This window comes from Theobroma umbraticum, unplaced genomic scaffold (genome assembly GCF_002168275.2).
Source record: "Theobroma umbraticum cultivar Fairchild unplaced genomic scaffold, ASM216827v3 scaffold_30.0, whole genome shotgun sequence".
NCBI classification, from domain to species: domain Eukaryota; kingdom Viridiplantae; phylum Streptophyta; class Magnoliopsida; order Malvales; family Malvaceae; genus Theobroma; species Theobroma umbraticum.
This window is the reverse complement of record NW_018397254.1, coordinates 717,952-745,553: the sequence shown is the minus strand read 5'-3', so window position 1 is coordinate 745,553 and position 27,602 is coordinate 717,952. Positions and strand designations below refer to the sequence as shown.

Here is a 27,602-nt window from a genome sequence, read left to right as displayed (position 1 = left end):
TAAAACTCTTTTCGATGTTGTGTATGTACCTAATGTTAGCATTAAAACTCTTTAATTGCTATGTTTTTTGATTTACATGTTCCTCATGCTGACAGCCAAGAGAATATTCTCAAAGGAAATACTATCTACATTTGACAGAGGGTGATATCCTCTTAGCCAGGTAAAGGCAAAAGGCAAAGAAAAAGGGGGTATTATTTTTCGAACTGCATTGATGATACTCACGCCATAAATAAACGACACCAACTTTTACTATGGAGGGATAAATACCAATATACCTACTCGGTCCCTTTTGTTGGCAATAAAGTTTCATTGATTGTAAGGTGCTATTAACCACCAACAAAATCTAAAAATTGGGAAGGTATGAATCAGATGAGAAGAAGGAAGGTTTGGGGTGTGTTTTTGAATAATCTGAGAAGAAGGGGGAAGGGGGAAGGGGGAAGTGAAGACGTCAGGAGAGGGAGGGGAGGGCACTGAAACCTGATTCAGACTGGGAGTTTTTCATTTTATCTTTTTATCCGAAAGTCTGAAATGAATCATTCATTCATAATTAGGTAGCTTTTAATGCATGGTGATGGCATGATGTGACTTAGGGTGAAACATTTTATCTCTGGTGGTCCGGGGGACTACCACAACCACAACACTCTCTCATTGACTCTCCCACCACAGGGACAGGACCATTCTCTCTCTCTCTCTCCCTTTTTTCCTAGTATTTTTGTTATTTTCCCATCTCTTTTTGGAAAAAAGATATTCATTTTGATATCAATAGACTAGCTGCTTGATTCTTTTGGTCTCTGTTTGTTATAGATTTCTTTTCCTTTTAACTGTCCAAGAAAACCTTTATGAGTAAATATGGATATTTGCACCCATCTCTTACAATATGACTCTGAGATTATCTATTTTGCCAAAGACTTTTCTAAACCTAAAAAAGGTGCAAACAAACAAGAGAATCTCTCATAGTTTACCATGAATGTAGATAAATAGCAATTGATTTTTTTTGGCATTCTTTCTTTACAGTTTACTCTCTCCCAAACCAACAAGGCAAATCTGTAAAGGTGCTTGCAGAAAGTTCTCTGTTCCCTTTCCAAAAACAAATGATTTTTTTAGTATACACTACATTCTTGGAAATACTTCTTTCTGAAGATGGCCAGATACTCTCCTGGTCAATAACCAAACCCCAAAACCCAAATGAGGTCTACCCATTTTCTTTCTTGTCCCACTTCCGGTCTTACAGACTGAAGTCCAAAGCAGTTGTTTGGGTTGAAGGTCCAGCCCATGGTTAACATGTTTTTTAGGCAGAACCCCAACCCGGGAACCCAATTTTGATTTGTTGGATTGGGCTTATTACCCCATTAATTTTAATGAAGTGCTGGTAACACTTGTTTGCTCTGTTTCTCTCTCTTCATTTCTAGATCAGATGAAGTAAGCAATGGCTGGTGCACTTGCCAGCGCCAGTGCCACGCTCTGCTTCTCATCGCAAAACCCTATCAAAACCCTTCATTTCTCTACCAAAACACATTCTTTTTACTTCCCAAAACCCAAAGTTTCTGCCTTTGGATGGAACTCTGTGAGACCCATCAGCCCACTCCATGGCTTCTCCTACAACTGTTTCTCCACCATCTCCGCCAACACTACCCACTATGAGGTAAATTTTCTTTGAATGTATTTATAGGCATATTTTAGCGGTCTTTTTTTGGCTCTTTCTTTCTTGTTTTTCTGATAACTAGATAGACTAGGCCAATTAATTTAATTCAGCTTGATATTTGAAATTGTAAAGGTTTTTCTTTGTCCGATGAGGCTTTTGATTTTGGTCTCAATTTTCAATTTTTCCCTTATTTTTTTGGGACTCTGATTGTGTAATAATCCAAATAAGAAACCCAGATTAGAATCTGAAGGTTGTTTACTTGTATAGAGTTGCAATTCGTCACTAGAAAAGCAGATTCTTCTTTTCAGGAAGAGAATGTTATGAATATAGTTATCAATTGAACCAAATAACTATGCCAATGTAATTCTATCAATGCCATTATCTGTTCAGATTCATTTGTTGGATTGAAACTCTGCCCCCATGTATGCTAACACTAAACTTGTGACAATCTCTTGGACTAGAAGGAAACTTTCCCAAGGCCATCCGTCTATACATAATTCATGAATTTGAGAATGTATTCTTTTGATTTTCCAGTCATTTTTATCATTTGTGTTTGTTTTCGGGCCATACTTATTCGATGGAGCATGTTACAGTTCTCCGATGAGTCTTCTGAAGTGGAACTAAGGTTGCAACTGGGCGGCCAAGATGTTCCAAGTGCCAAAGATATATTTGTGGATGTGGATGGTACTTCTCTAACTGTAAACGTACGGCAGGCTGGGTCCTTCATCACACTTATAGAAACTGACAGTCTCTTTGAGAAAATAAAGCCTGCTGAAACAATATGGTTCGTGGCACTGAGTATTAATGAACTTAAATCTATTAAGATTTTTACACGTTTAGATTTACGGTCTTGTCTTGAACAGGTATATAGATGATGATCGACTCGTTATTAACTTAAAAAAGCAGGACCCGGAATTGAAATGGCCAGATATCGTGGAGTCATGGGAGTCCTTATCAGCTGGTTTTATGCAACTCCTTACAGGAACTTCAATTTACATTGTTGGGGATTCCACTGAAATTAACCAAAAAGTAGCTCGCGAACTTGCTGTTGCTCTTGGGTATTTGATCTACATTTCACCAATCCCAGTTCTCTCTTTTTTGCCTCTTGTTTCTTGTTACATACCTGTTGATTCTTCTTCTTGATACTTGACTTTCTCATTACATGTGTTGTTACTTGTTATTGTGAATCTTCATCTTTCTTACATGTTGTCCTAATTTCAGCCGATAGAAAAAGAATAGTTCTTGTTCCTCAAGTTCATGACCTTCATTGACATAGTCGTAATCTAGGTTAAGTCATTAAAAGCCAGAATTGTATCATACCTAACTATATTGTAACTTGATTTGCTTATAGATTATTACAAACCAACTTTGATTTAATGTGTCCTCTGATGATTTGATTGGTTGAAATGATTTCAGGTACACACCACTTGATACAAAAGAGTTGTTAGAAACTTTCACCAAGCAAACTGTTGATTCATGTGAGTACAATTTTTTTCCCTTTTCAGTGAATGTCAATTACTAGTGGCTGCCCCTGGCCCAAAGATATACACATTACTGGACCTCAATGTCCTCCCTTGCTTTCTGTCGTACGTAGTTACATACATTCATTCCTTGTCTATAGTACTATAAGTCAATATATTTTCCTCCAGAAGCACCTCAAGTCTGTTTTACAATTTACTTTGGATGATGTCACGCTTATATATGTATGTATATATATTTGGGGGTGTGTGTGTGTGTGCGCGCATGTGTAATGAGTCACATTGTATCGACTCTTAAATCTGTGTACCATTGAATCACTAGTTGTCATTCTTGATATTGCCTCGTGCATTATAGCCAGTACAAATCCTCATCAGAGATGAACTCTTGCACACCTTTTTCCGTAATGAATTTCCTAGGCACTTGCCTTGACATTCTACATCATAAGGCAAAAGAGATGCACTATGATCTACTTCATATCTTGTCAATGTCATATGACTTAAAGAGCCAGTGCTCACAAACTCGGAGAGATTTCTGTTAAACAGCTTGCAGCTATTAATTGGTGTGATTTTTCCAGGGGTGCTGGCCGAAGGTTCTGACTCTGTGGCTGAAGCAGAAAGTGCTATATTGGAAAGCTTAAGTAGGTAAGGCATATGCCTTATATTACTTATTTTAATTTGCTTGTCACCAAATACATATTGTCATGCCTTCCTTTTGCTTGCTTGTTCTGGCAGTCATGTCCGGGCCGTTGTTGCAACATTAGGAGGGTCACATGGAGCTGCTGGAAGGGCGGATAAATGGAGGCATCTTTATTCAGGGTTTACTGTCTGGTTGTCACAAACTGAAGCTATAGGTACAGTTTTGTTTGCCCTTTATCCATTAATTAATTTTAGACAAGCTACTCTTATCTGTATTTCTCTTGATGATAAGTTGTTTCCAACAACTTTGGGACCAATAGATTTGCACATGAATATACTAGGTGTAAGAATCCCTTAACTTTGTGCAACCGTAATGTCAACAACCCAGGCTTCACTTTAAGCTATCATGATATATGCTTTGGGTGCATTAAAATACATTCCATGTATATCATTTTAGCTGGTGATCCTTACTTATAACTGTAAATAGTCCTTTAGTTATTCTGCGACCAAGTAGTAGATGCTCCACGAGTCAGGATAAAGTGCCTGCATACCTAATTTCAGGTTAAAGGTACAGATAAAAAGCAGCTATTAAAATGATTTTCAGTTAACTCCCGAAATCCCAATGCAGATGAGGATTCTGCAAAGGAGGAAGCCACAAGGCCTGTTCAAGACGGGGGTCTTGGCTACTCCAATGCAGATGTGGCTGTGAAGCTCCAGGGTTGGGATGCTGACCATGCCAAAAGCGTAGCGCAAGCATCCTTAAGTGCCCTCAAACAGTTAATTCTATCGGACAAGAAACTTCCAGGTATTGCCCTTCATGTGTAGGTAAGAGGAAACAGATGTATAAACAGACATTACCAGGTTAGGGGGGTGAGGAAAGGGAAGGTGTTAATGTGAAATTGCAGTAGGGCATTCAATTCTAACCAACCTGTTAACTCGCTATTGTTTTTGTCTGCTTTGTGTTTGAAGGTAAGAAGAGCCTCTATATAAGGTTAGGATGTCGTGGGGATTGGCCAAACATCAAGCCACCAGGGTGTGATCCATCAACTCCAACTGATGGACTACCTGCTACATGGGAAAATTGATTATTGTACAGCTAGAAATGCGATTTGTGTCTGGAAATTTACTGCTTGATTTCTTTTTGTAAAGCTACCTAGTTCAAGCAGAAAATTTTCTTATAACTTTCTCTACATTTAGCACATTTGAGGTTGGGATTCGAACACAGACATAAACGCACCTTCAAACACTTCATTCAACTTATGACCAATTCCTCAATTACACAGTAAGGGATATTCTTCTTCGTGTTCGCAATTGTCACCACTTAGCCGCAACAGCTGGTAAAAGAAACTGAAAATAGGTTTCTTGTTTCTTTTCAGTGGATTGGGGTGGGGTAGATTTGGTTTGAATTTTGAAGCTTCTCCGCCCTCTTCAGTTTTTGAATAGAAATATGGGAAACTCAACAAGCGCCGGGTATCAAGTATTGATTACAACGGTCCACATTAGGAACAAGTACCGTAAAAACAAAGTACCGTAAAAACAAAGTACCATAAAAACAAGTTCAGAGTGAAATCCTTCTCGCTACTTGAGAAAATTACCTAACAATTACACGATGATAACAAAAACCTAAGCCCTACAGTACCTTCATGTCGACACATTTTAACCGACAGTCCCCGCACATCACCAAACTGAAGGCCTCCGCAAGGATACAAACGCAGCAGGCTACCAACATATAAAATGATAATTCAGAGGCTGCCAGGACCCTTCATGTTCTGCTTCGCCACCTGCAAGTCCTGCCTAGATGGTATCTGCAAATCACCAGAAAAACCGGATTAGTATATGGTTAAATCATACCAACCTATTCTAGTGCTATTGCATTGCAAAGCCATTAAATCATGCCACAAAGGTTTTAACTCATACCTTGCATTGCAGAGATGTTATTGTTGACCTCAGCAAATTATCTCCAACTATCAACCTCAACTTCTTCACAAAGTCATCACGACTTATCTTCTTTGCCTGATGAAGCATCCAAAAAAAGATAACACAGAAGAATCAGAAAACTTTAATAACAACAGAGGGAAACTAACAATTAAACATATTATTGAACATACCCTGAATAGTTCATAATGATTAGTAACTTGGTCCATATCTACACGACGAATTTTAGTTGAAATAGCAGCAAACAACATCGGGAAAGGCATCCAGGGGGATTTAGGGGTCTTTGAAGTGTTTGAACCCAGGCTAGTATCATTTTCTTGGGATCCCCCTGAATCTGAAGTTTGGTGAGTAATACTCCCCTAAATGACAAAAGAATCACCAGTTAACATAAGCAAATCTCACCTAAAAAAGTAATATCAAAACCCACACATATATCCCAAGTACAAAGGTTATCTGAGTTGCTGTACAGCAGAAAACATGGGCATAAAGATTGTCTCATGATGCAGAAACTGATAAATTACTCAGTTCCATTCTAAATTTCTTCTAAATGTGCGCCTTTCCCTCCACCAGTTTTGCTGACATAAGTCAAAATTATTTATATCATATAGATACTATAGAAACATGTCACACTGAATCACACAAAATAATTTGTTGCATCTACCGCTCCAGAATGCAGATTTCAAAGCGTTAAGAATCTGATTGCTCAAATAGCAACCACCTAATGAACACTGTTGCAGGACGAAACAGCAGACCACATATATTACTCACCAATTCACCAGCAGATGACACTACTGGAAAACGACCCTGAAGTCCTTGCAAAGATGCAGTGATGCCTGAAACAGCACGATTAGTCTCACTTCCAATCAAATGCCCTGTCGGAACAACATAAAGTTGAAGAGCTAAAGAACTGAAAATATTTCAAAAAAGGAAATATATGATAGCCATACAGAATTTGCAGAAGACACAGCCAACTAACTCATTGAACCAGTAGTTGGAGTGATGAGTGATCTCTTGAATGAAAAAACAAAAAGCCCCACCAAGAGGAGATATCAACGCATCATGGAAGAAGCCTTGTTTCTTAAATTAACAAACTTAAAACTTTTGCCATCCAAGTTTGAAATGAAGATTGGACCGTTGAGGTCGTTTAGTTGATTGGCAACCATCAAAATTTACTCGCCATGTTCCATGGGTTGCGTAGAGTATCCAATTTGATGTTAGATAAAAGAAATTAAGAATGAATATATTCATCAAATAAACATTTTAAAGGAGAAATGTACCACCTTTAGCAATGGAGGAGAGCTTGAAACTAACAACAAATTCTGGATGTATGTGAGTGTTGATATTCATGTTCCAGATTATATAGTACTTTGGATGCTGAAGATCATCCACTCCACTATCAACATCCTCACTGCTAGGAAGACATTGTGTACTTTCACGGCAAAGAAGCTCCATCTTTCCCATTATTACACGACATAATACCATGTATTGTATTCCATTTTCGTCAACATCACAATACTTTGCGCTGCACAAATAAGTAGTAAGTGTTCAGTCCTGAAAATCACCACAGTATGGAAAATAAACTTGAATATTTTATATGAGATGAATAAGGAAACGTTTATCTGGTTGGGATTCTTAAACACGTGGCAGATAAAGGAATCAGTGAAGAAAGTAGACAACCACTACCCAGTAGCAATTAGTGCTTAAAATATTGACGAGATCAATGACAAAAAAGAAAAGAAAGTAACTTTTTTTTCACAAGAGTAAGAAGTATGCATTCAGAGTGAGCCTGACAAGAACATGAATAAAAAGTTCAACAAAAATATTTTCCCTAAATTTCAATAGAGAAAACTATTTATGTGGAACATAAGATAATGTACTTTTGGGACACTTCCAACAAAGAGCAGAAGAAAAAGACAGTAACAAAACAGTTCTATTCACTACATTCTAAGCACCTAAACAGACAAGTGTCATTATAAGGCAAAAATGTGACTGATAACTTGTTCATTTGCCGTGAATTGGAAAAAAGTTCATGTTTACTTACTCTATTTCTGAAAAGTAGGTAGCTCAAACCCTTTTGTAATCACAAGGGCCTAAGCATTTATCTTTGGAGGGCAAGAAGAAAGGAACTTCTCTTGATATACAAAAAATTACTCAATTAACAAAATTACAATAGAAGCCTTGCAGATTTTCTTCGCAGAAAATTTAAAAAAAAAAAAGCAAAAGAACTTGCATATTCGAAAGTATTCACACAGAAAACACTGAAACAAATCTCCAACCTGGCATTAGCTAATTTGGCTGCAGCAAGATGAACACCAGCGCCATATAAATGTGGAATTGCAGACAGCTCAGAAAGCCCAACCCCATGCATCCTGATGGTAGACAGTGCATCTTTTGACAAAGCAAGCCAAGCATATTGAACATTTGCACTCCCCCGATACTTCTCCAAAATTTGAACCTGCTTCTGGAAACACTCAAATCGGTATTGCTTTGATGCACTGAAGCAGGTTTCCACAGCAAGAATATCCACACCTCCACAATGCTGCATACCCATAAGAAACATCTTCTTAACCAACTGTTCCTCCAACTCTACACCTGCAAACTCCTTTTCAGGTACTAAGTTTGTCCTATCCTCCAAAGCTTTGCCGGGTTTGCCATCAGCATTCCTGTCGCAACTGTCCTCAACTTCTACAGCACAATGGCTGGATGCAGGTTTCTGAGCAATTTGAAAATGTCTATCAAAAGAACTTGACTCCCCACTACATTCCTTCAACTTTGATTGCTCAACACCATTAATGTCAATCTCAAGCTGTAGCTTGATCTCAGGGGGGGCATACGATTCACTAAACATGGATTCTTTATCATTCTCAAATTCATGCTCACAGCACTGGTATGGCTCATCCTCACCAGCAAATGTTTCTGGGAAGAAACAGCCACCTGCTTCATCAATCCAAGCAATCGGATGTTTCAAGCCAGTTTTACAGTCCAGTCGAAACATATGCAAAAAATCAAGCAAAAAAGATTGACCATCCTTCTCAAGCTGAATAGCTGGTGTCTTTGCGTCAAGATCTTTCCTAATTGAGGAAATGTGATCCTTGGGAAAATCGTTCCATTCACCATTTTCAAAGAACATTATGCGCTTTGGAATGCCTGTTTTCCTAAAATTTGAATAGCAAAGCAGCAAAGATCTTTTGGAAGGATAACCACAACTCACAACTTTTCCATTGCAATCCTCTAATCTCCTCCGCTTGCCATGTTTCTCGGGTGATAAATTCAAACTGGGCAATTGTGGTAATATCACATGCGAAGCTCCAGGAAAATATGTTGCTTGCTGCACTGCCCGTTTTCTCTTCATGCCATGAAGAACCCCAGGTTTACTATCCAATACCATGGCGTTCTGTGCTTCCATTTCTACCTAGATCAATCCCTACCAACAACTTTAAAACCAAAACTTCTAGCGTAAAAACGAATATGAAATCTAGTCACTACCAATCTGAAAGAAACTGCCCCCTAAAAGTTGACATGCAAATCCTGTAAAACAAAAAAAAAAAAAAGAAGTCAGGACATTAATAGACACAGATATAAGTTAAACATAACTAACAAAACTTCAGACTTAACAGAACCAACTAGTCAAACAAGTGGCTCAAAGCATATCAAACCATACTTATTAGAATCACTGTGCCGCAAGAGGAACGCATACCTAGAACTGCAGTTAGTGTCGATCCTGTACATGCTCATGTTGCACATGTTCCTCTTCATTTTTTTTTTACAAGGTTAATTCACAGAAGAGAGAGCCACTTCCTTATTTACTCTACAGCATTAAGAAGCCCTGCCTCCTATTGCATCAAATAACAGCACCTAAAAATATTGTGGCAAACAAATTTCAAAATTATGGTTCAACAATTCTCTGGATTCTTGTTTTCTTTAATAAGTTCAAATGAATAAAAAATGTACAGATTTCTTCAATTTTTTCCCCTTTTCTTTCTTTCCTTCTTTTGAGTTTCTGAGCAACAAATTTTACAGATCAAACGCCACGTTGACCTTCAATAAATCACACGAATTTTCACTAAAACCACAATCCTTACTCGGATCGGAGTAAATATTATTAATCACATAAATCTTGAGACACCAAACAGCGTTGACCTGAAAAAATGAACAAATTTTTTTAAAAAAAATAACTACGAAAATCTGTAAATCAACAAAATGAAACCCCGTTGACCTCAAACCGCAAAATGAAACAAGCAAAATTTATTCCGAAAATTTAAATCTTACGATGAATCCTGCCGAGAAATCAGAGTAAAAAAAATCAACAAAACCAAAGAAATCAACATTCAGAAAAACCGGTAAATTCTCGCAAATACTTTCAGTCTCGAGATCAAAAAAAATTAAAATGGAAAAATAAAATAGAAAATCAACCTTAAAACATATTTTCTCCAAATTAACAAACTAAATATTTTCTTTAAAACTAAGCCAAAATATCTATAAATAATATTTCAGGAATTCTTGTAATTTCACGTAAAAACGGCGAGATCAGGAAAATTAAAAAGAAAATAGAAAACTCAACCCAAATTAACAAACTAAATTGCTTTCTTGGCTCAAAAAACTGAGTCAAACAACGAAAATTAGGAATTTAAGAAATCTTGTAATTTCTCGCAAAATCTAAGAGTATCCTTCTTGATCCTCCAAAAAAACAAAATATTCACAGAAATCAACCTTCAAAAAAATTAATTATCCAACAAAATCAAATGAACGCCCAGCAGAAGCCAAGATCTGACCCGATCTAAGCGATCCGGACTCAAAAATTAAATCCAACCAAAAAAAAAACCCACAGAAACCTAAAACTAAAAGAAAATGAAAGATATTACCTGAGGATGAGATAAATTTGTAGTGATTCTTTTATGATATGAGAGGGTTTTTCATTTATTTTTATTTGTTTTAATTCTCCTTTTTATTTTTTGGGAGAAAGATAGTTTGAGAGAAGAGGGAGGGGGATAGAGAGCGAGAGAGAGAAAAAAGAAAAAAAAAAAGAGAAATTTCGAAAACCCTAAGCTCAAAATGAGATACGACGCCGTTAATAAGAATGAACCTGTCTCTTATCCCCCAGCGTTGACGGCGTTTCCAGAGTCGGCGGTCTTTGCACCTTTCTGTCTCTCATTGCTTCCCCGTGAATTCTTTTTTTTCTCTCTCTCTCTCTCTCTCTATCACCCTTACTTGGACGAAAAGCAAGGGCAGATCCAACCATCCAACGTTAATCGCGGGGGATTGATAAAGTTACCAGCTGTCTGTCACCGTGTCGATTTTGATTGGACCTTCGGTTTGGTTGACGCAGAAACTACACACGGGAGGAAAGACATTTGATCAGTTTGGGTTGAAAAGGGTCATTTTCGACATTCAAAAAAAATCTCCTAAAGGCGGTTGTTAGAAACATTGTTCTAATTCTTATTACATTGTCATAAGCATGTCAGCATGTCATGTTTATGTAACTTATTAATATTTATAATATATGTTATCACATGATCAACTTATTTGTTAAATAAATTAGAGTAAATTTTATATGATATAATATTTAATAAATTTATTTAAACACTGTTAATACAAATCTATTTAATAAACATCATAAATAAATTAAATTAATCTTATTAATCAAATTAACATAATTACATCAAAATTTCAGAAAAAAACATAATTACATCATAAATTAAACTTATTTAAAAAATGAATACAATAACCTTAAATTCAAACTCACCCCAAGAATATTCAAGAATTATCGAGTTTAATTAAGAAGGGTAATTTTGCAAAATCAAAAACTTCAGTGGGGTACAATCGGGAAATCAGAGAACATACTGTTGACTTGATATGATTTTGTTTGGTATGCAGGAGTGGAATAATTGAGAGGGTGGGACCCAATTGCTAAAGAAGATAAAGTTCGTGAGGTTCGCGTCAATCTTTAATATTTGGGTGCGTGAGAGCACACCAGCACAAGGCTTGTCTCTTAGCCAAAGTGGGGCCCTTTTGTGTAAATACCAACTAAGTGTTTATTTGTTGTTATGGTACTATCCTTATTGGTACTTAAATTATTTGGTAGCAGTGGGAAACTTCCTCAACCTAAAGAATGCAGAAATGTTTTGCACATCAACTGCCGGATTGAGACTTGGTAAATGGAAACTCCCTTTAACGCTACTTGCTGGAGAAGGTGATAGTAGTACTACAACTTCAACTACATTATTTCTAAGTCATTAAAAAAAACGAGACACGATGACCCGTTGCTGAATATCAATATTTGATTGATTTAGTCAGTTTGATTTTAAAATTTTAAATTTTGAATTAATTGAATTCGTGTGAAAAGCAATTGGAATAATTGATTTGATTAATTATAAAATAACTTATATTTGAGAACATTATTAATGGTTGATTTTTTTATTGATTTAATTGTAAATTATAAAAATCTAAATCCGACTCAAATTATCTAAATTCAATAAGATTCCATGAATTGTTTTGTTTTGAGCCGATTAATGCTCACCCTGATTATTAGTGGTACTTAATTTATAAAATTAAATCTCTTTTATTACATTTTTTTTCATTTAAATAAGTCTCATTAATTAGGTTTTTTTTCTCAAAAATTTGAAGAACTAGACCAAGATCACTAAAACTCTTGATTCTTTATTTGTTTATTGAAAATTTAAAATAAGAAAAATACTTTTGATACTTTGGAACATATTTAAAAATAAAAAAAGGGGTTATTTTAAGAGAATAATGATTTGGAACCGGTTGGGTTTGGTCTTAACAATCCAAGGCCAACAAAAACTGGGCCGAGCTTGCATTCCTATGTGGAAACCCAAGCCATAAACAAGGCTGCGGTTGGTGTACGCCTCTGTGGGAAACATTTCCATGTTTGGCTGGCGGCAGCAGGTTCCGGGAATCGGTAAGAAAGTAGTGAGAAAAGTAAAAAGGCATCTGATTCGATCAAAACGTTAAAATTCCAACACCCAAACACTGTCTGCTTGGATCCTAGTGCTATGAGAATAACCTTAATATCAGTATATTTTCTTTACCGTCCCCAAATTCAGACTTCCCCTATTAAGTTCTGTTTTTCTATCTGCCTTTGGAATCTGAATTTGCATCAAATTTAAAGAATTTTTAAGTTATTGGGATTCATCCGCACCAAATTTTTATTCTCGTTGAACTCAGTTTAAGATACTTACGTTATCTTTTAATAGACATCTTATAAGAAATAGCATCTAAATATATTCAATTTAATAACCAAGAATTCATGTAGAAAAATCGTTCTTATCAAAAACGTGCACCAAAGATGAATTTTGGGTTGTATTGGAAAAAATTAGAATGAATTTGAGTTATTGACTAGTAAATTACTATCTATTAATTTGCAGATTGAATTACTCGGAAGATGAAGAATAGATACTGTGTTTTTAATTGATTTATTGAATTTGATTAGGTAAAGATGTAGAAGGAGGCTTTCTTTTCCTGATTGGAAGATTCCATGGACAATATTCAGCATCAATAACTTGTTGGCCAAGTAGATGACTTCTGCGCCGGCCATGACTAGGAATGAGCATATGATTTTATAAAGCTACCAAAGAAAGTATGAATGTTGGTTTGAAATAATCGAAGAATAAGCTATTTTCTTCAAGTGTCTCGATATGCCTTTTGATTTTAGGAAATGGGCGTGGGGTCTGATTCAATCGCTTATCTTTTTTTGCTTTTTTTGTTTTTTTAAATTTCTGGGATCTTTCTTAGAGCATTGGGCCTGAAGATTTATAGAAACTCCCTCCACTCTAAAGTAACTCTTGCAAAAGGGTATTCATACTACAGCTAGATTATGACTCTGCTTTGATCTTTTCAAGGTTATCAATTCAATAACATGACCAAGTTTTCTGTCCTTATTCCTCTTTTGATTGGGACAAAAAAACAAAAGCATACCAGGTCCTGCTAAAGAAAGACTTTGTGTTATTCATTCAGGAAAGCATGGCAAGAGAAGCGAAAGAGATGTACATATATATATTGTTATTGAAGGGAAAGGGACAGAGGGAAGCAGCACAACCCAAAAATCTGTGGGTGCAGGCATATGATTGATTGGTCCAGTCTTTCCTCCCCTTTTAAAAGCGAAAGTGAAGCTGTGACTTTTCTTTGCCGCAGAGCCAATAAACAAGGCGTTCTCCTTTTCCACTTGACCTTAATTTATGGTCTTGGTCTTCCAACTCTTTCTTTGTAGGAAGAAGAAGCTTTCTAAGAAAAACAAATATCACCAAGCTCCATGCTAATTGTCACAAAGCAGTCAATTATGTAGTAAAAGATGTACCACTAAGCCTCTTGATGCATAAAATCCTTAAGTTTACTTAGTCCCAACACAGTCATCGAGCTCTTCATTCAACCTACCGTTATGCTTCATTTAAATTTAAATGATATAAATATATGCACATCAAAAGATATTTAAGATAATCAAGATGGTTGCTTTCACTTTTAATCTGTGTTGTGCTCAAGTACACTCGTTATATTAGTCACCAATGCCTCTTCATAAGTTACATAACTTACTCGAACATAATAATGAATAAATTATTATTATTATTCTTATTTTTATTAATTATTTATAAACTATTACCTCGAACTCAAAGAGATAATTATTTTTCTATTTAGTATTTTAACTTGAAAATGCCATCTGTGGCCCTAAATCGGAAAATGGCATCGCTGCATTGGGCTAATGGCCGGGTTCAGACTGGAGCCCTCCGGTGTTCGGGCTTTCTTTAACATGTTATAGTGTGCTTGCTTTGGGGTTTAGGCCCAAATGAAACAAAACTGGGGAAGGGTTTTAGTTTTAGTCCCCGTCTGGCTGTCCCTCCACTGGTTCTAGGAACCGGGGAAATCCTTCGACAGAGGAAGAAAACATGGGCAAAGAAGGTGATCTTTGGGACGACTCTGCCCTCGTCGACGCCTTCGACAGCGCTATGTCCAAATACAAGGTTCCCTTCTCTCTTCTTGACGTTTGATTTTGTTTGGGTTTTCTCAGTTTTCAGCTGCAATCAAACTTTTTTAAGTGTGTAATTGGATTTTGTTTAATTGTTATTTGCATTTTTGTTCTGCAGAGGATGCATGGCAAGAAAACCAGTGAGGCAAATGTCTCTGTTGTTGTTGATCAATGCGGTGATGAAGCTATGAAGTAAGCCTTTCTTTCCCGGTTTTTAGAGGTTATGAATATTAGTATACCTTTGTCTCAGAAATGCAAGTTTTGTGTAATTTTCAGAAACTGTTGTTGAATGAATATGCTGTTGACGATGGGATTTTTTTGTTTTAAGGAAACTGTCATGGTTTCTATTGCTGATTGAATGAATCGTTTATATGAAGTTCGATTTTGATGATTTTCAGATATGTTGTTTGAGGGTAGAATCTTGTCATCTGCATTTTCTTTCTGCTTCTTTACTGTTATTCAAGTTTTCTTGTTTCATTGTTGGCCTGAGACTTGAATATTAAGTTTTTACTTTCACTTCTTCTGCTTCATGAAGACACAGGGATGCAGGAGAGAACAGCAATGCTACATCAGATACTGGAACAGAGTCGGCTGAGGCAAAGGATCTTCAACCAGATGAAGAAAATGATAACATAAATTCGCAGATGCCTGAACCTTATATAGAGTCATCAAATAATCTGCCAATGCAGGATAAGGAAGATGGCCATAAAGGCTATTCAGATGTGCAAGGTACAGAAGACTATAACCAATTGCTTAGCCAGTATTACGAGGTTGAAGAGAAGAGACAAAAGCTTCTGCAGCAGATGCAGCAATTTGGTAGCTGGAATTACCAACATCCTGCTGAGGGTTCTAGTGCAGCTGCGCAATGGGGTACCTCTTGTACTTCTCAGGAATATCCAATTCATACAAGTCAAGCTTCACACTCAACTGTCATCTGTTCGTGTTGCCCATATGTATGTCAATCTTTGGTGACTCCATGCACATCATATCCTTGCTGTTCCTTGGGTGGGACATGTGTTGGTAAAGCTAGCACTAACCCAAATAGTGCAGTGGCTCGCGGAACCTTATCCACAGCCATAGACTGTGACATTGTCAAAACAGCTATGGGAGCTGCAGAAAGAGCAATATCCTCCATGACGAATAAAGCTTCTGTTAATCCTAATATAAATGAGGGTAAGTATGGCTTTTCCCAACTGTTCTTAGGAGTTATCAGGCAATTGTCTATTGTTTGAAGCAGATTTTTATGCTTGTCAATTTATCATCGTTACAACTAAACATGTAATTGATAATATTATGCCTATAACTTTTGCCTGATTTGATGATCATACTCTGCTTGTAATATTCTTTGATTATGTGAAATTTTTGCTTAGCACATTTTAATGTCCTTGTTCAAATTTCTGATTGATTTACGTTTTCCTTGAGTGCAGACAACAAGGAGAAGAAAGACGGTGAAGGGGAAACGAATCAAAGTACTACCTGTGAAACTGATCTCACTGTACTTTTAAATGCATGGTATTCTGCAGGCTTTTACACGGGGAAGTAAGTAATTCCGTTATGCCCCTTTTTCTAATGATTATGGTAAATGAGCATCTATGAAAATATATCTTTAAGCTGAGCCAGCCTTTTCCTAATCTAGTGCTGATTGAGGGCTCACAAGGATCAGGCATATATAAATTTGTCTTGATGGGCTACCATAAATATTTGTGATAAAAAGCTAGAGGCTAATTCATTAAGTATCAGACATCCAGTCTAATGTGATCTCTAAGAGAGTATTGCCTTATTGGTTATTTTCATATGTATATTCCTGCTGGATGTTTCATCCATTTCTTTCATGTGAGTTATGCCTACACATTGCCTTTCATGAGACTGTATTAAGTAACTTCTGCTATCGATATATCTCCGCAAGTATGCCTTTAAATTTGTATATCAAATAATGAAGTTTTATTGAACGCTCCTGATCATGGGAGTTTGACATTGAGGTGCAGGTATCTTATGGAGCAGAGTATTGCAAGGAAACGGCAGTGATAAGCATTCTTCTGCAATGAGGAACAGAGCTGTTCCAAGTTTTGCTCATATAAAAACAAATAATCTGGCGTGTTGCAAGTTTTATAGACTGTATTTTGACATGGCTTACAGTGACAAAGTCACCCAATCACCGGTTGCTTTGTATCTCATTCAGCTCTTGCTGTATAATTGCTTAAAATCTAAATATATCAAGTTTTTATTTGTCGAGAGATAGCTGTTTCCCTTCCTCTAGGGCAAGGAAGGGTTGCTGTAAAACCTTTTATGGTTAATTGCTTCTTTTTATTACTTCAGGACCTTTGGGGTTTGCTGCCTTATATTTTAAAAAATATTTTTCATGAATAAATTTGAAACACTTTACAACAGCTTAACTTTGTAATTAGTCAATTTGAACGATCAAGGACAACATGAAGGATGTTAAAACAAGTATCATTTGTTATCCAGGTCCTGTATATAGGTTACTAACAACTAGTTTCATATATTTAAGTGATTCAAGCTTTCACTTTTGCAGCAGCTTCCTTGATTTGTTCAATTGTGAAAATGCCGAAGAAGTCGTCATCTTTTACTGCATTTATGACTGCGTATGCAACATCATCTACACTAACAGGCGGAGCCAAGAGCAGATCAAATGCTGGAAGAGAACTTAAAGGCTTGGTGAAGTTCTCTGTAGCGCTAAGAATTCTCTCCAGTGGCTCCCCAACCAGATCCAGCGGAAGCTCAAAACCATCCACTCTCCTCTTTCCATATATGATACCTGGCCTTAGGACAACACCTGAAGTCCGAAGTAAAAAAAAGTTAAAAGACACTTAGTAGAGAAGGATGAGTACGTTAAAAAGAGGAGAAGCAGAGGGTGTTTGATGGTAAAACAGGATCAGTTGAAAGGGTTAAAGTTCAACAAAAGAATCCACACATGGCATTAGGTACATGATGTGCATTTGAACAGGTATCGATCATCACTCTTCTTTGGTAATTCTCGCTTAGATGCTAGTGAGTTAGCTAGTCTCCCCTTTTCCCTTGCCTTAGTGGGACTAAGGCTTGTTCATCCTGAAGTGACTTTTGACATAACTGACCTCCCCTACCATTGTTCGCAAGAAATCTCTTTCTTGCTACTAGTTTTAAATCGTTAGACAGGCATCTAAAATATCTTCCCAAACATGAGAAAGAGCCAATAAGGTTAGTCATTATAGATTACCAGAGTTTGGATATTTCGAAAGAACTTCTGATTCAGCTTTCCTCTTTCCTGTGAAGTATCCAGATGATAGTAAAAATGATGGTAGGTTGTAATCATGCACTGAGATTAAGATAAACTTGGGAATCCCTGCAAGGAAAAGGGAAGATATTACAGAGGATATACTCCCTGCCAAAATCCTTTAGCAAGAATTCAAGTTAAGGATTTAAACGACCATAAGTTGATCGTTAATAATCCTTACCAAAATCCTTCGTAGCATTTACAGCTGTGACATTAGCCTCGCCGTTAATTCTTTTCATCTGTTCCTCACTGCCAAAACCTCCAAGAGTCGAAACCACAGCTGTAGCCCCAACAAGTATTTCATCCCAGTTTGCATAGAAAACATCTCCTGTGTAACAACTAGATAATTCCTTATATTGCATTCAGAGACAAATGAGGATAAGTGAACTAAGACTAAGATGAGCCGAACAGCAAAGAAAGATTTTACATAGACCAAAATCTAACATCCTGTGGAGTGGCAATAGTCTACTCAAAGGGTAATAGGACCAATGCACAACCTATGCAGCAACAATGGAGACATATAGCTCTCTCTTTTCAGTTGAGAGATGCAACATTTCGAGAGATGTTACATCTTGAACTTCTAAACAAGAACGTGGCTAACTGGTTATCAACAATCACGCCATCCTTGCTATATTAGCTATCCATTCCAAAAGGAAGAAAAGTTCTAAAAGCAAATTCAGAACCTGACATTCAATGTTATGGCAAATTCTAAGTCTACAAGCAAGAGAGTTTCTCCACTCTATTGTTGTAAGACTATCTGCATTACAGAACTTTAATAAAGATGGATCTATTCAAAGGAGAACAAAACATGCCTGATATCCAATTAACCTGATTCACCCATGAACCTGGGTAAGTAGGGCGCCCTGACCTGAAAGAAATAATCAAAAAGTTCAAGTTTCTAAACAAATTATTAAGCTCTTAATCACTCACAAAAAAGGCAACATAAGCAAGTCAAATCAGTTGGATAACTTTCAGACCTGCTAAGGCTTATAACCTCTATGCCCTTGGATACCGCAGCCTTGCATATCGCAGAACCAACAAAACCACTGCCTCCTAAGACAACAACCTAAAAAGGAAACCATGTTGGTGAGCAATCTGTGGTTATTAACAACCCAAACACGCAGAGTTCAAACGATAATACCTTTTCGCTCTTGACATCAGCCACGACATCTATGGTAGGGGATCTTGAGTCATCTTTGATTCCTGCTTCTGCATATCTACAATTCACACCAAACTTGCACAAGCTGCAATCATATTGAACACAGAGAAAAACCCAATGTCACACTGTCGAATTCGACTTCCAAGTAACTAAGAAAGTGGACAAAAGATTTCAATTTCCACCCAAAACAAAAAGAAAAAGAAACATTCCTCAATTGACAAGCCGAAACAAGGCAAAAATTTTGTAAAAGCAAGAAATTGAAAAACAGATGTATTTGCTTCGACATGCATAAATTCGGATTGATAAAGGAAATTACATGAATAATTATCCGTTTTATTGGGGAAAAAAAGACTACACATAAATACTAATATATCAATTTTAGTGTTTAGGAAGAAAAAAAAAAAATTGTGTGGAGAAGAAAGGAGAGGACCGGTTCTGAGGAAGTGAGTTGGGCCGAGTTGGAAAGGAAGCGGTGGTGAGAGAAGAGAGAGGAGCTGTAACGGCAAGGAAGGCCCGAAACGACGTCATTTTGCCGCGAAAGGAAATGAGGCAATCAGCGTCACCGGTGAGGCGGTAATCTCGGAGAAGACGTTGCTGGCAATCAAATGGGCCGTCGCGCGATGTACATGTGGCATCAAACTCCTACCGTCTACAGGCTTTAAAGTTTTTGATGCCTCAATTTACCATTCAATCCTGTTTTTTATTTGCAAACCTCTATTTTTCTGAAAAAAAATGAAAATGCTAGTTTTTTTTTAAATGGACTAATTTAGTGGCTGCTAAACATTTCTTTCCATTTTTCTTTAAAAAAAATCTAAAATTTTTAAACTTTCAGTTTTTTTAATTTAAAAAAAGAATAAATTTTTTGAAAATTACTATAATTAAAGAAAAAAAATTAATTATTAATAATTGATTAATTTAATTTTGATTTCTAATTTTATCACTTATGACGTGAATTAATGAGTTTATATGTCATGTGGATAAAAAAAAAATAATTGATATTAAAAATTCGTTTTATTTTAAAAAAATAATTTATTTTAATTAAAATAAATTAAAATTTTTATTAAATAATAAATATAATACAAAGTTCTTGTAAACTTTATATCTTTAATATTTTATTTTGTTTGTTGCAACAAAATAACAGATACTCAACACATTGTGCTCCGTGCATTTGGGATGGTTGAGATTAGGAGGTTCATTTGTGACCGTTGATTCGTGAAGGGTTTAAAAATAAAAAAGAAGCCCTTCGAACTTTATCGATCCGACGGGGTTGTCGAGTCAGGGTTTTTTCGTTCCCTCGAATCTCTCTCTTTCCCGCTTTTTTCTTCCGTCTCTCAGCTCACTCGCCTCCCTAATGGAACGACTGTTATGGTTCGAAGAAGAAACGATCGCGGCTTATAATGAAGAACTTTCATCATCATCATCATCATCATCCAACGGCTACAAATTGGTGCCGTGGTTAAACTGGGCCGAGTGGGAATCCGTGAGAAAATCTCTCTTCTCCTCTTCTCCGGCCATGATTTCCTCTGCTCTCTCAAGAGTAATACCATCTCCTCTATTTGTTTTCCTCTTTTCATTTTTTTGTTTACCGGAAAATCTTTTAACGTTCCCGTAATGTTTTCTATGTTAGGTATCGGCGTGGCGTAGCCGAGGTTGTTTACCGGTTGTGATTGATGTCACTGCTTCAATCATTGAAATTCAGCAGACCGACCCTTTCTTCCGGTAACCACGATTTCTAGTACTATTTAGTTTACATTTAAGATTTCCCCCTTTTTTCCCCGAAGTAGTTATGTTTTCCTTCTAACTGTAGAGGCGACAAATCGAAGGATGATTTGCATTCGGAACAAATGCTAGCTATGTTGTATTGTATGGCAATCTTGAGGTAATTTTCTTTTCTAGTAATTGGGAAAATCTTGGGAGTGAAAAATGGAAGAGTAGTAAAACAGTTAGTTTATGTCTAAAGGTTTTACCTTTCCTAGTTTTATGCTTGTCATGTTTTTTGTGTTGTCTTTTAAGGCTTGTTAACTGTGTGGTTGAGAAGACACGCAAGAGAACAGGGATTTCCATTGCTGATGCAGCTGACGCAATCGGTATTCCACGTAAGCTGATTGATGTTCGTCATGGTAAGCAGCTTTAATCGTTTTGCAGTTCATAAGTTATTTTCTTTGATGTAGACTTAGAACTCAGATTGCTTTGTTTCTTGATGTTGGTTTGATTGCAGAGGGTTCTCACCGGGAACTCCCAGCACTGGCTGTTGTTCGGGATTCCTCAATTGTGGTAAGCTCTTGATTTATTTTCTTATTCTCTTCATCATCCTTATCTTACAAGCTGTTATTTTTCTTTTTCAAGTTTATGAATTTTCGTTTAATCCTTTCTAATTTTAGGCACTTAATTGGCTGAAATCCTATTATTGGGAACCTCAGAAGGAGCAAATTCCATTTCAAAGAGATGGAGCTATTAATATTAGAAAAGAAATCAAATCCAAACTCCGTGAATTGGATTTCTGCATAAAAGCTCAGCAGAGTCCTGAACTTGGATCTTTCCTCGTCAAAGGAAAAGGTGCTTGTGAAGTTTTTCCCTTCTCTTCAATAGTTGTGGAGAAGTCAACATTAGAGCTTTTGTCTCTTCTTTCAGTTGTGATTATAACCCAATAGTTTGATGCTAAAAATTTGATTTTTTTTTCTGTAACTAATATAAGTGTAAACAATATATTTCCATGGATTATTTATCAGACAATCTTTCTGACTTGCATCAAATATGGCATGGTTTGGATTATATGTGTTGGGCCACATTATCTGGTGCCATTTCGTAATCTTTTCCTTTTTAACCTTTAGGGTCTGTTCTTCTTTAAATAGCATGCATCATTATTTCTTAACAGGTAGCAGGCAGTTCAATCACCTTTGCGGCCGTAGTAAATTTTTCTCACTTATGGCAGGCAAGGTCCATTCATCCCAATCTGGAGGTAAGATATCCTCCCTGATTGTTTTTGTTTGGTACATGTGGGGATGAGTGGGAATACTTAACATGTTGGGATACTGTTACATTTGATATGAATGCTCTATCCAAAAAAATATGAAGGGTGTATATTGTATGCAGAATTTACAGGTTTTCTCTCTTTTAGTGTTCTGGCTTGGGATATTGTTGTGGGAAATTTACGAAGAGACATCTGTTCATGTCTATATTAACATTATAAATTTTCTGATATTTCAGGTCTTAAGAAACAGATTGCTAAAATCTTGAAAAGTCTTGTAAGCTTTTATTCTACATCATCCTCAGAAGTAGTATCAGTTTTATTGGAATTCTTGCTGAAGGCTGTAGATTCCTCAAGTTTTCTGGACCTTGCTAAAGATTCCAAAGCAGGCCAAGATAAACATGCTTCATGGGATGATTGGGAGCTTGTGATAACAAAATTCTCAAAGAAGGAACCAGACTTGCTTTTGGCCCTTCTTCAGAGGGTTCTTGATATGATTGGGACAAAGGAAGCATTGAAATATCAAACGGGTAAATATGTAGTTATTGACTTGGTTGTACCTCCTTTTGAATTTACTCTAGGTCTTTGCACACTGTCTTCTAGCTTAGTGAAAGAGTTCAACCTCGGTCTACCTGTTTTCATTCTCTTTTTTGCCTTTCTCTTTTCCTGATTCTTATTGAGAAGGGCATCTGACATCATCAGACCGTAGCGGGGAGGCTTGCCAAGTAGAACATCTTTCATCTTTGTTTGCATGGCTGGTCAGACATCTTTCGGAATTAAAGCCTGCCAAAGGTTCTGGAGGGAAAAGCATGTCAAATGAAAATTTCAAAGAGCTCCTTCGTAAATGTCTCTTGGTGTCAGCTTTTGGTAACAAGCGTCTCATGGATTCTGCCCTTCATCTTGCACAGCTGGTTGGAAACAGTGTGTTGATGGAGAAACTCAACAAACTTTGGTCACTAGGTTTGTCAAGTACAGTGGACATTGGAGAAAATTCTTCACTCGAGATTTCGAAAACTGTTAGGCAAGAGCAGGAATCTGATAATCAAGCTGCTAAGAAGCTAGAACTGGTTAAACTCCGCCAAATGAAGAGCACATTTGTCAAAACAGCTGTTGATGTTAGAAATTCAAACAGATGGGTTGTGGCAAAATCATGGAACCCATGTCCTCTTGGTATGTTGCCTCGTGCTCTCGGGTCTTCAGGTTGTATGCCAGTGCTTGACTGTCATAACGACTGCCTAAGGGATACAGAATTAGTGGAAGGGAAGGAGAACGGTGAACTTAACCTTTGCAGTGGCAAGAGAAAAGCTAGTGATGATATCCGGTTGCTGGATTTGTCAAGCCCTAAGAAGGTAAAGGAAACAATAGGAAACCGCGAATCGGGTGGTGAAGATGTTTCTTCACCAGACACCTCTGGCCTTCTTATGATGGATGGTCTTTGGAAGAAGGTTGGGCAAACAGAGCTCCAGGCTCTATCATCTGCTGTAAGGATTTTGGTGTAGGAACTGCTTAGTGTTTAGTGTTGCTCTGCTTATATTCAATTGTATTCAAAACTGTGGCTGGAACAGCCATTGCTGTCAATTTTTTCACTTTTTTTTTTGTTTTATTAAATCCTTTTCCAATCCTTCTTTAAAATCCATGCGTACATTATACTGGTTGGCACCAATCTAAGTACCAATAAAATTAAATTCCCAAACTGAAATTAACATGTAATTTTTTTTTATTTTATCTCATTTTTTGGGTTGGATTCAACATCTAAAGTTCAAATTTAATTACTTAACACCATTTGTTAATTGTTATAAATTATCATCAAATTAAATAACTTTTTATATATAATTTCTAAACTCTTCCGGTCTTTTCTTTTTATCTTTTATTTTCGGGATGTATCAAAATAGATTTTTTCTAACACTTGATCTTTTACCTTTTTATATTATAAATTTATTTTTCATATTAACAATTATTAAACACTTATAATATAATAAAATTTCAAATTTTAATAGAAATAAGGGATGAAAGGGCTGAAATAAGACTTAGATTGAAATGAACGATCGAGATTCAATCCTGAGATCCAATCAATGTTGACCCGATACAGTATTAGACTCAGACGACTCGTTAGAGTTAACCAATTTAGCAGTAGGAGACATTTTAGTTAGCGAGAAGTGAGAAAGGAGCCGAAGCAAATCGTGAGAGAAAAAGAAAATGGGGAGATCATCATCAACCAAGGACGCTCAAGCCCTTTTCCATTCTCTTCGCTCTGCTTACGCCGCCACTCCGGTCAATCTCAAGGTCTCTTTCTCTTTCTCTGTCTCTTTCTTCCCTCTCCTATGAAGTACCCGTTATTTCTTGGAATTATCCGAATCTGAATTTCTAATTCTTTCTGTTTTGGGGGTTTTCTGTGAAACAGATCATTGATCTATATGTGGGTTTCGCGGTCTTCACAGCTCTGATTCAGGTACTTCCATTGATTTTGAGAAATCTGTGTTCGTTTTTGTAAAATGGGGTTTTCAATTCTTTGATTTCTTTCTATAATTACATGTTGGTTGGACATCCTGTACTTTGTCATTAGCAGAAGTTTTGATTAGAAATGCAAGTATAGATTGAATGAATTATTGGGTTTATAAGTAATAGTAGTGAAAATTTTCCATGAAAACTAGTTTAGAATAGAATGTGAATAAGACTACTGACTATTTAACCGTTGGATCAAGGTCATGTATCTTTTGATTTTTGCTCTGTTACTCTTAATGCTTCTCCCTCCACCCCTGGTTGCAATCCCATTTTTGTTCGAGTAGTTGTAGCCAAATTTTGTTTAATTTGGTTGCATATATGATCCGCAGGTAGTGTACATGGCTATTGTAGGATCATTTCCTTTCAACTCATTTCTTTCTGGAGTGCTTTCTTGTGTTGGGACAGCAGTCCTTGCTGGTAAGTGGACTTTGTATAACTCTTTGTTAGGTTAAAAGACGTATTCTTACACTAATTCGGATTGGTTTCATTGGATACAGTTTGTCTTCGTATTCAAGTGAACAAAGAAAACAAGGAATTCAAGGTAAGTTTTTTCCATATTTTCTGTCTTGTACTCGGGTAGTTACCGAGGAAGGGGAGAGAGAACCAAAATCTTTTGAAATTCAGATGATTTGAGTAGTTCAAATCTCTCTTACAATGGTTTTGAACTGCCTTAAACCCTACAAAAAGAGTTATTTTTTCTCTTTATTGCCCTGAGGATGAGGTGGGAACTGGGGTGTATACAGGCTTGAGCATCCTCTGCAGGTTAAATCCTTAACCTGATAATGTTCATATCAATTGCAGGATCTGCCACCTGAGCGGGCTTTTGCGGATTTTGTTCTTTGCAACTTGGTGCTCCATTTAGTGATCATGAATTTCCTTGGATAAAATCGTGCCTCCAGGTTTGCTGGACTGCAGTTTTCTCAGTTTCTGGCAATGATTCTGGATATAGCATGAAACTAAGTTCTTTGGTCGTTATTATGAGCCTATGCATACAGCATATGTAATGCGGAACTGTAGTTGATACTTTATGTTTGTCTTTGTCTTAAGGGTTTTGAAATTACTTGGAGGGAAACAGAAGACATTGGAGTGTCAATTTGCTTGTTCTGATTACTTTATGTGTTTATTCTTTGCACAAGGCATTTTAGATTTTGGATCCCTCTACTGATATTAGTTTGCAAGTTCTACACGGAATTTCTAAAAGTAAAATTCAGTTTCAACTTAAGTTCCGCATAAGTTTACCACTCCCTAGCGCTTGAACTTGATCATATCTAGGAATATTATTCTTCTTCTGGGTAAGAAGCAGGGGGAAATTGAAGGCATTCCGCATAAAGTTCCAATTGCTTTGAATTTACTTATCTGGCTAGGGTAATTAGTTGGTGTCAATAATGGCCACAATTGTGGTTAGCATATCGACGGGGATGACAATAGAGAAAGTTGATTGTGGGATCGAAGATGGTGGTGGTGACAGTGGCAACTGCGAGTATGGTTGCAGTGTTGTGCGGTGGAATCAGGAACCAAGTTATCTACTTACATTTACATATTCACGTGATTGAATTGTTGTCCCATTGTGTCAAATCTTATTTGAGCCTCTAGGGAGCTGGAGTCTCGTGAAACTTGACGAGCCGGTTTTCTGATAATGTTGGGTTTAAATAGAAAGATCATGCACTAATTATTGAGTACAAAACAAGGATCATTGCTATTGCAAAGAGTCACCAAGGAACCATTTGATTATCCCTGGAAAAATTCCATAAATACTGCGTGCATTAATCTAAATGAAAGAGTTTCATGGAAGTTCAATTCCTAGTCCGACTGTCACTTACCGCTAAAATGCTCAGTTCGGGCTGGTGAAAGAGTAGTTGTTGCAACTTCAGAACCAGAAAAGCAGCCTATAAAATTGGCCGAAAGGAGCAAACCCGTCAGAAAATTAGGAGCTAGGAGTTGCCTCTGTTTTGGATAAGATTGGGTTCCATGTCAATGACATGGAACGATTGAAGCATTTATGACAAACTTGGCTCTGTATTGAATATCTTCCATGACTCTTTTTGTTTTTTAAATTTTTACCAAAATTAAGGTAAAAATTTTGATTTTAAAGTATTTTACATTAGAATTAATTTTTTATAATATAAATCTTCAATATTTTTAATATAAAATAATAAAAAGTCATGAAAAATATATTTGTAATATCCAAAAAATGACAACGGAAGTATTTTTCATGATGTTAATTAGACTTGACAATAAACAAGGGCTGCTTGGATGGACCCAAAGGCATATGCACATTTCCAAGCTTTAATTGTCTCTTCCTTGGAAAAATAAATAAAAGAGACAAATACAGTGGCTCTTGTCAAATCCAATTTGTAATGTACTACCACTACTACTATTTCTTTGCATTTTTCCTACCATATGCTTTGTTTGTATAATTTTAAATAGTATGGGTCGAGTTAATTTATTTCAACATTTGTCTTCCTTTTCTCTCATCAATGTAATGTCTTGTCCCATAAGTATCCTCACATTTCATTATATAAATATAACATGTTTTAAAGACTATAATTTTGACTTTATCGATGTATTTGAAATTCATTTGACTTTGTCAATGCATTTTAAATTCATTAATTGCACCGAAAAACTCAATAATTTTCATTAAACATGTCGCATGAACATATAGAGAACATGCAAAAATAATTTTCATAGAGATATACACAAAATACGAGCATTCAATGTAATAAAATATCATACATTTTATGCATATAATAGTCTAGATGATCAAATATTTATACCTTATTACCAATTTTTTTCTCAGTAAAAAAGAAAGCATAAACAAAAATTACCCTTTCATAGTTTCATCGACAAAATATATATAAATATATATATTATATATGAAATAAAATACACCAGCCCAACTGAGAGAAAAGGGCTTTTTTCCATAGATAACTCATAATATAAATACGCCGATCTTAAGGTCCTAAAGACCGAATCTTTTCCAATTTTTTTTTTTAAAAAAGGAAAATCTTATAGGATATACTTGGATAATTGAGAA

At 36.4% G+C, this 27,602-nt stretch overlaps 6 protein-coding genes across 14 annotated transcripts; 4 read left to right on the top strand and 2 right to left on the bottom strand.

The window, feature by feature from the left end:
* Nucleotides 1-1,391: 1,391 nt before the first annotated feature.
* Nucleotides 1,392-5,060, top strand: SKL2 (shikimate kinase like 2). 2 transcript variants are annotated; one of them, XM_021442186.1, is made up of 8 exons: nucleotides 1,392-1,642; nucleotides 2,236-2,426; nucleotides 2,506-2,700; nucleotides 3,059-3,120; nucleotides 3,696-3,762; nucleotides 3,853-3,971; nucleotides 4,385-4,561; nucleotides 4,726-5,060. In XM_021442186.1, the coding sequence occupies exons 1-8, from the start codon at nucleotides 1,427-1,429 to the stop codon at nucleotides 4,839-4,841; spliced, it is 1,143 nt and encodes a 380-aa protein (XP_021297861.1). In that variant the 5' UTR covers nucleotides 1,392-1,426; the 3' UTR covers nucleotides 4,842-5,060. The 2 variants fall into 2 exon arrangements, with proteins under 2 accessions (XP_021297861.1, XP_021297877.1); XM_021442202.1 differs by having other exon boundaries at nucleotides 4,385-4,581.
* Nucleotides 5,061-5,209: 149 nt separating this feature from the next.
* Nucleotides 5,210-10,925, bottom strand: LOC110426835 (inactive poly [ADP-ribose] polymerase RCD1-like). Of its 7 annotated transcripts, none has more exons than XM_021442166.2 (9): nucleotides 10,775-10,848; nucleotides 9,774-9,831; nucleotides 9,389-9,546; nucleotides 7,968-9,219; nucleotides 6,972-7,213; nucleotides 6,460-6,563; nucleotides 5,865-6,050; nucleotides 5,674-5,769; nucleotides 5,210-5,561 (listed from the first exon to the last, which is right to left on the bottom strand). In XM_021442166.2, the coding sequence occupies exons 4-9, from the start codon at nucleotides 9,095-9,097 to the stop codon at nucleotides 5,499-5,501; spliced, it is 1,821 nt and encodes a 606-aa protein (XP_021297841.1). In that variant the 5' UTR covers nucleotides 9,098-9,219; nucleotides 9,389-9,546; nucleotides 9,774-9,831; nucleotides 10,775-10,848; the 3' UTR covers nucleotides 5,210-5,498. The 7 variants fall into 7 exon arrangements, with proteins under 7 accessions (XP_021297841.1, XP_021297815.1, XP_021297832.1 ...); XM_021442140.2 differs by lacking the exon at nucleotides 10,775-10,848 and adding an exon at nucleotides 10,554-10,756; XM_021442157.2 differs by lacking the exon at nucleotides 9,774-9,831 and having other exon boundaries at nucleotides 10,775-10,925.
* A 3,471-nt stretch (nucleotides 10,926-14,396) lies between these two features.
* On the top strand, nucleotides 14,397-17,055 carry LOC110425385 (uncharacterized). The gene is made up of 5 exons (XM_021440290.2): nucleotides 14,397-14,663; nucleotides 14,787-14,860; nucleotides 15,204-15,841; nucleotides 16,096-16,207; nucleotides 16,654-17,055. The coding sequence occupies exons 1-5, from the start codon at nucleotides 14,589-14,591 to the stop codon at nucleotides 16,691-16,693; spliced, it is 939 nt and encodes a 312-aa protein (XP_021295965.1). The 5' UTR covers nucleotides 14,397-14,588; the 3' UTR covers nucleotides 16,694-17,055.
* Nucleotides 17,056-17,105: 50 nt separating this feature from the next.
* On the bottom strand, nucleotides 17,106-19,815 carry LOC110425394 (NAD(P)-binding Rossmann-fold superfamily protein). Its single transcript, XM_021440300.2, has 7 exons — nucleotides 19,529-19,815; nucleotides 19,081-19,183; nucleotides 18,917-19,005; nucleotides 18,752-18,807; nucleotides 18,121-18,267; nucleotides 17,883-18,008; nucleotides 17,106-17,462 (listed from the first exon to the last, which is right to left on the bottom strand). Exons 1-7 carry the CDS (start codon nucleotides 19,624-19,626, stop codon nucleotides 17,182-17,184), a joined length of 900 nt encoding a protein of 299 aa, XP_021295975.1. The 5' UTR covers nucleotides 19,627-19,815; the 3' UTR covers nucleotides 17,106-17,181.
* A 523-nt stretch (nucleotides 19,816-20,338) lies between these two features.
* Nucleotides 20,339-23,698, top strand: LOC110414095 (las1-like family protein). 2 transcript variants are annotated; one of them, XM_021425169.2, is made up of 9 exons: nucleotides 20,339-20,635; nucleotides 20,726-20,817; nucleotides 20,906-20,977; nucleotides 21,112-21,218; nucleotides 21,317-21,372; nucleotides 21,480-21,654; nucleotides 21,974-22,057; nucleotides 22,306-22,596; nucleotides 22,769-23,698. In XM_021425169.2, the coding sequence occupies exons 1-9, from the start codon at nucleotides 20,450-20,452 to the stop codon at nucleotides 23,563-23,565; spliced, it is 1,860 nt and encodes a 619-aa protein (XP_021280844.1). In that variant the 5' UTR covers nucleotides 20,339-20,449; the 3' UTR covers nucleotides 23,566-23,698. The 2 variants fall into 2 exon arrangements, with proteins under 2 accessions (XP_021280844.1, XP_021280837.1); XM_021425162.2 differs by having other exon boundaries at nucleotides 20,340-20,635; nucleotides 22,751-23,698.
* A 476-nt stretch (nucleotides 23,699-24,174) lies between these two features.
* On the top strand, nucleotides 24,175-25,717 carry ATDAD1 (Defender against death (DAD family) protein). Its single transcript, XM_021444850.2, has 5 exons — nucleotides 24,175-24,349; nucleotides 24,468-24,515; nucleotides 24,898-24,985; nucleotides 25,066-25,109; nucleotides 25,370-25,717. Exons 1-5 carry the CDS (start codon nucleotides 24,263-24,265, stop codon nucleotides 25,451-25,453), a joined length of 351 nt encoding a protein of 116 aa, XP_021300525.1. The 5' UTR covers nucleotides 24,175-24,262; the 3' UTR covers nucleotides 25,454-25,717.
* The last annotated feature ends 1,885 nt before the right edge of the window (nucleotides 25,718-27,602 follow it).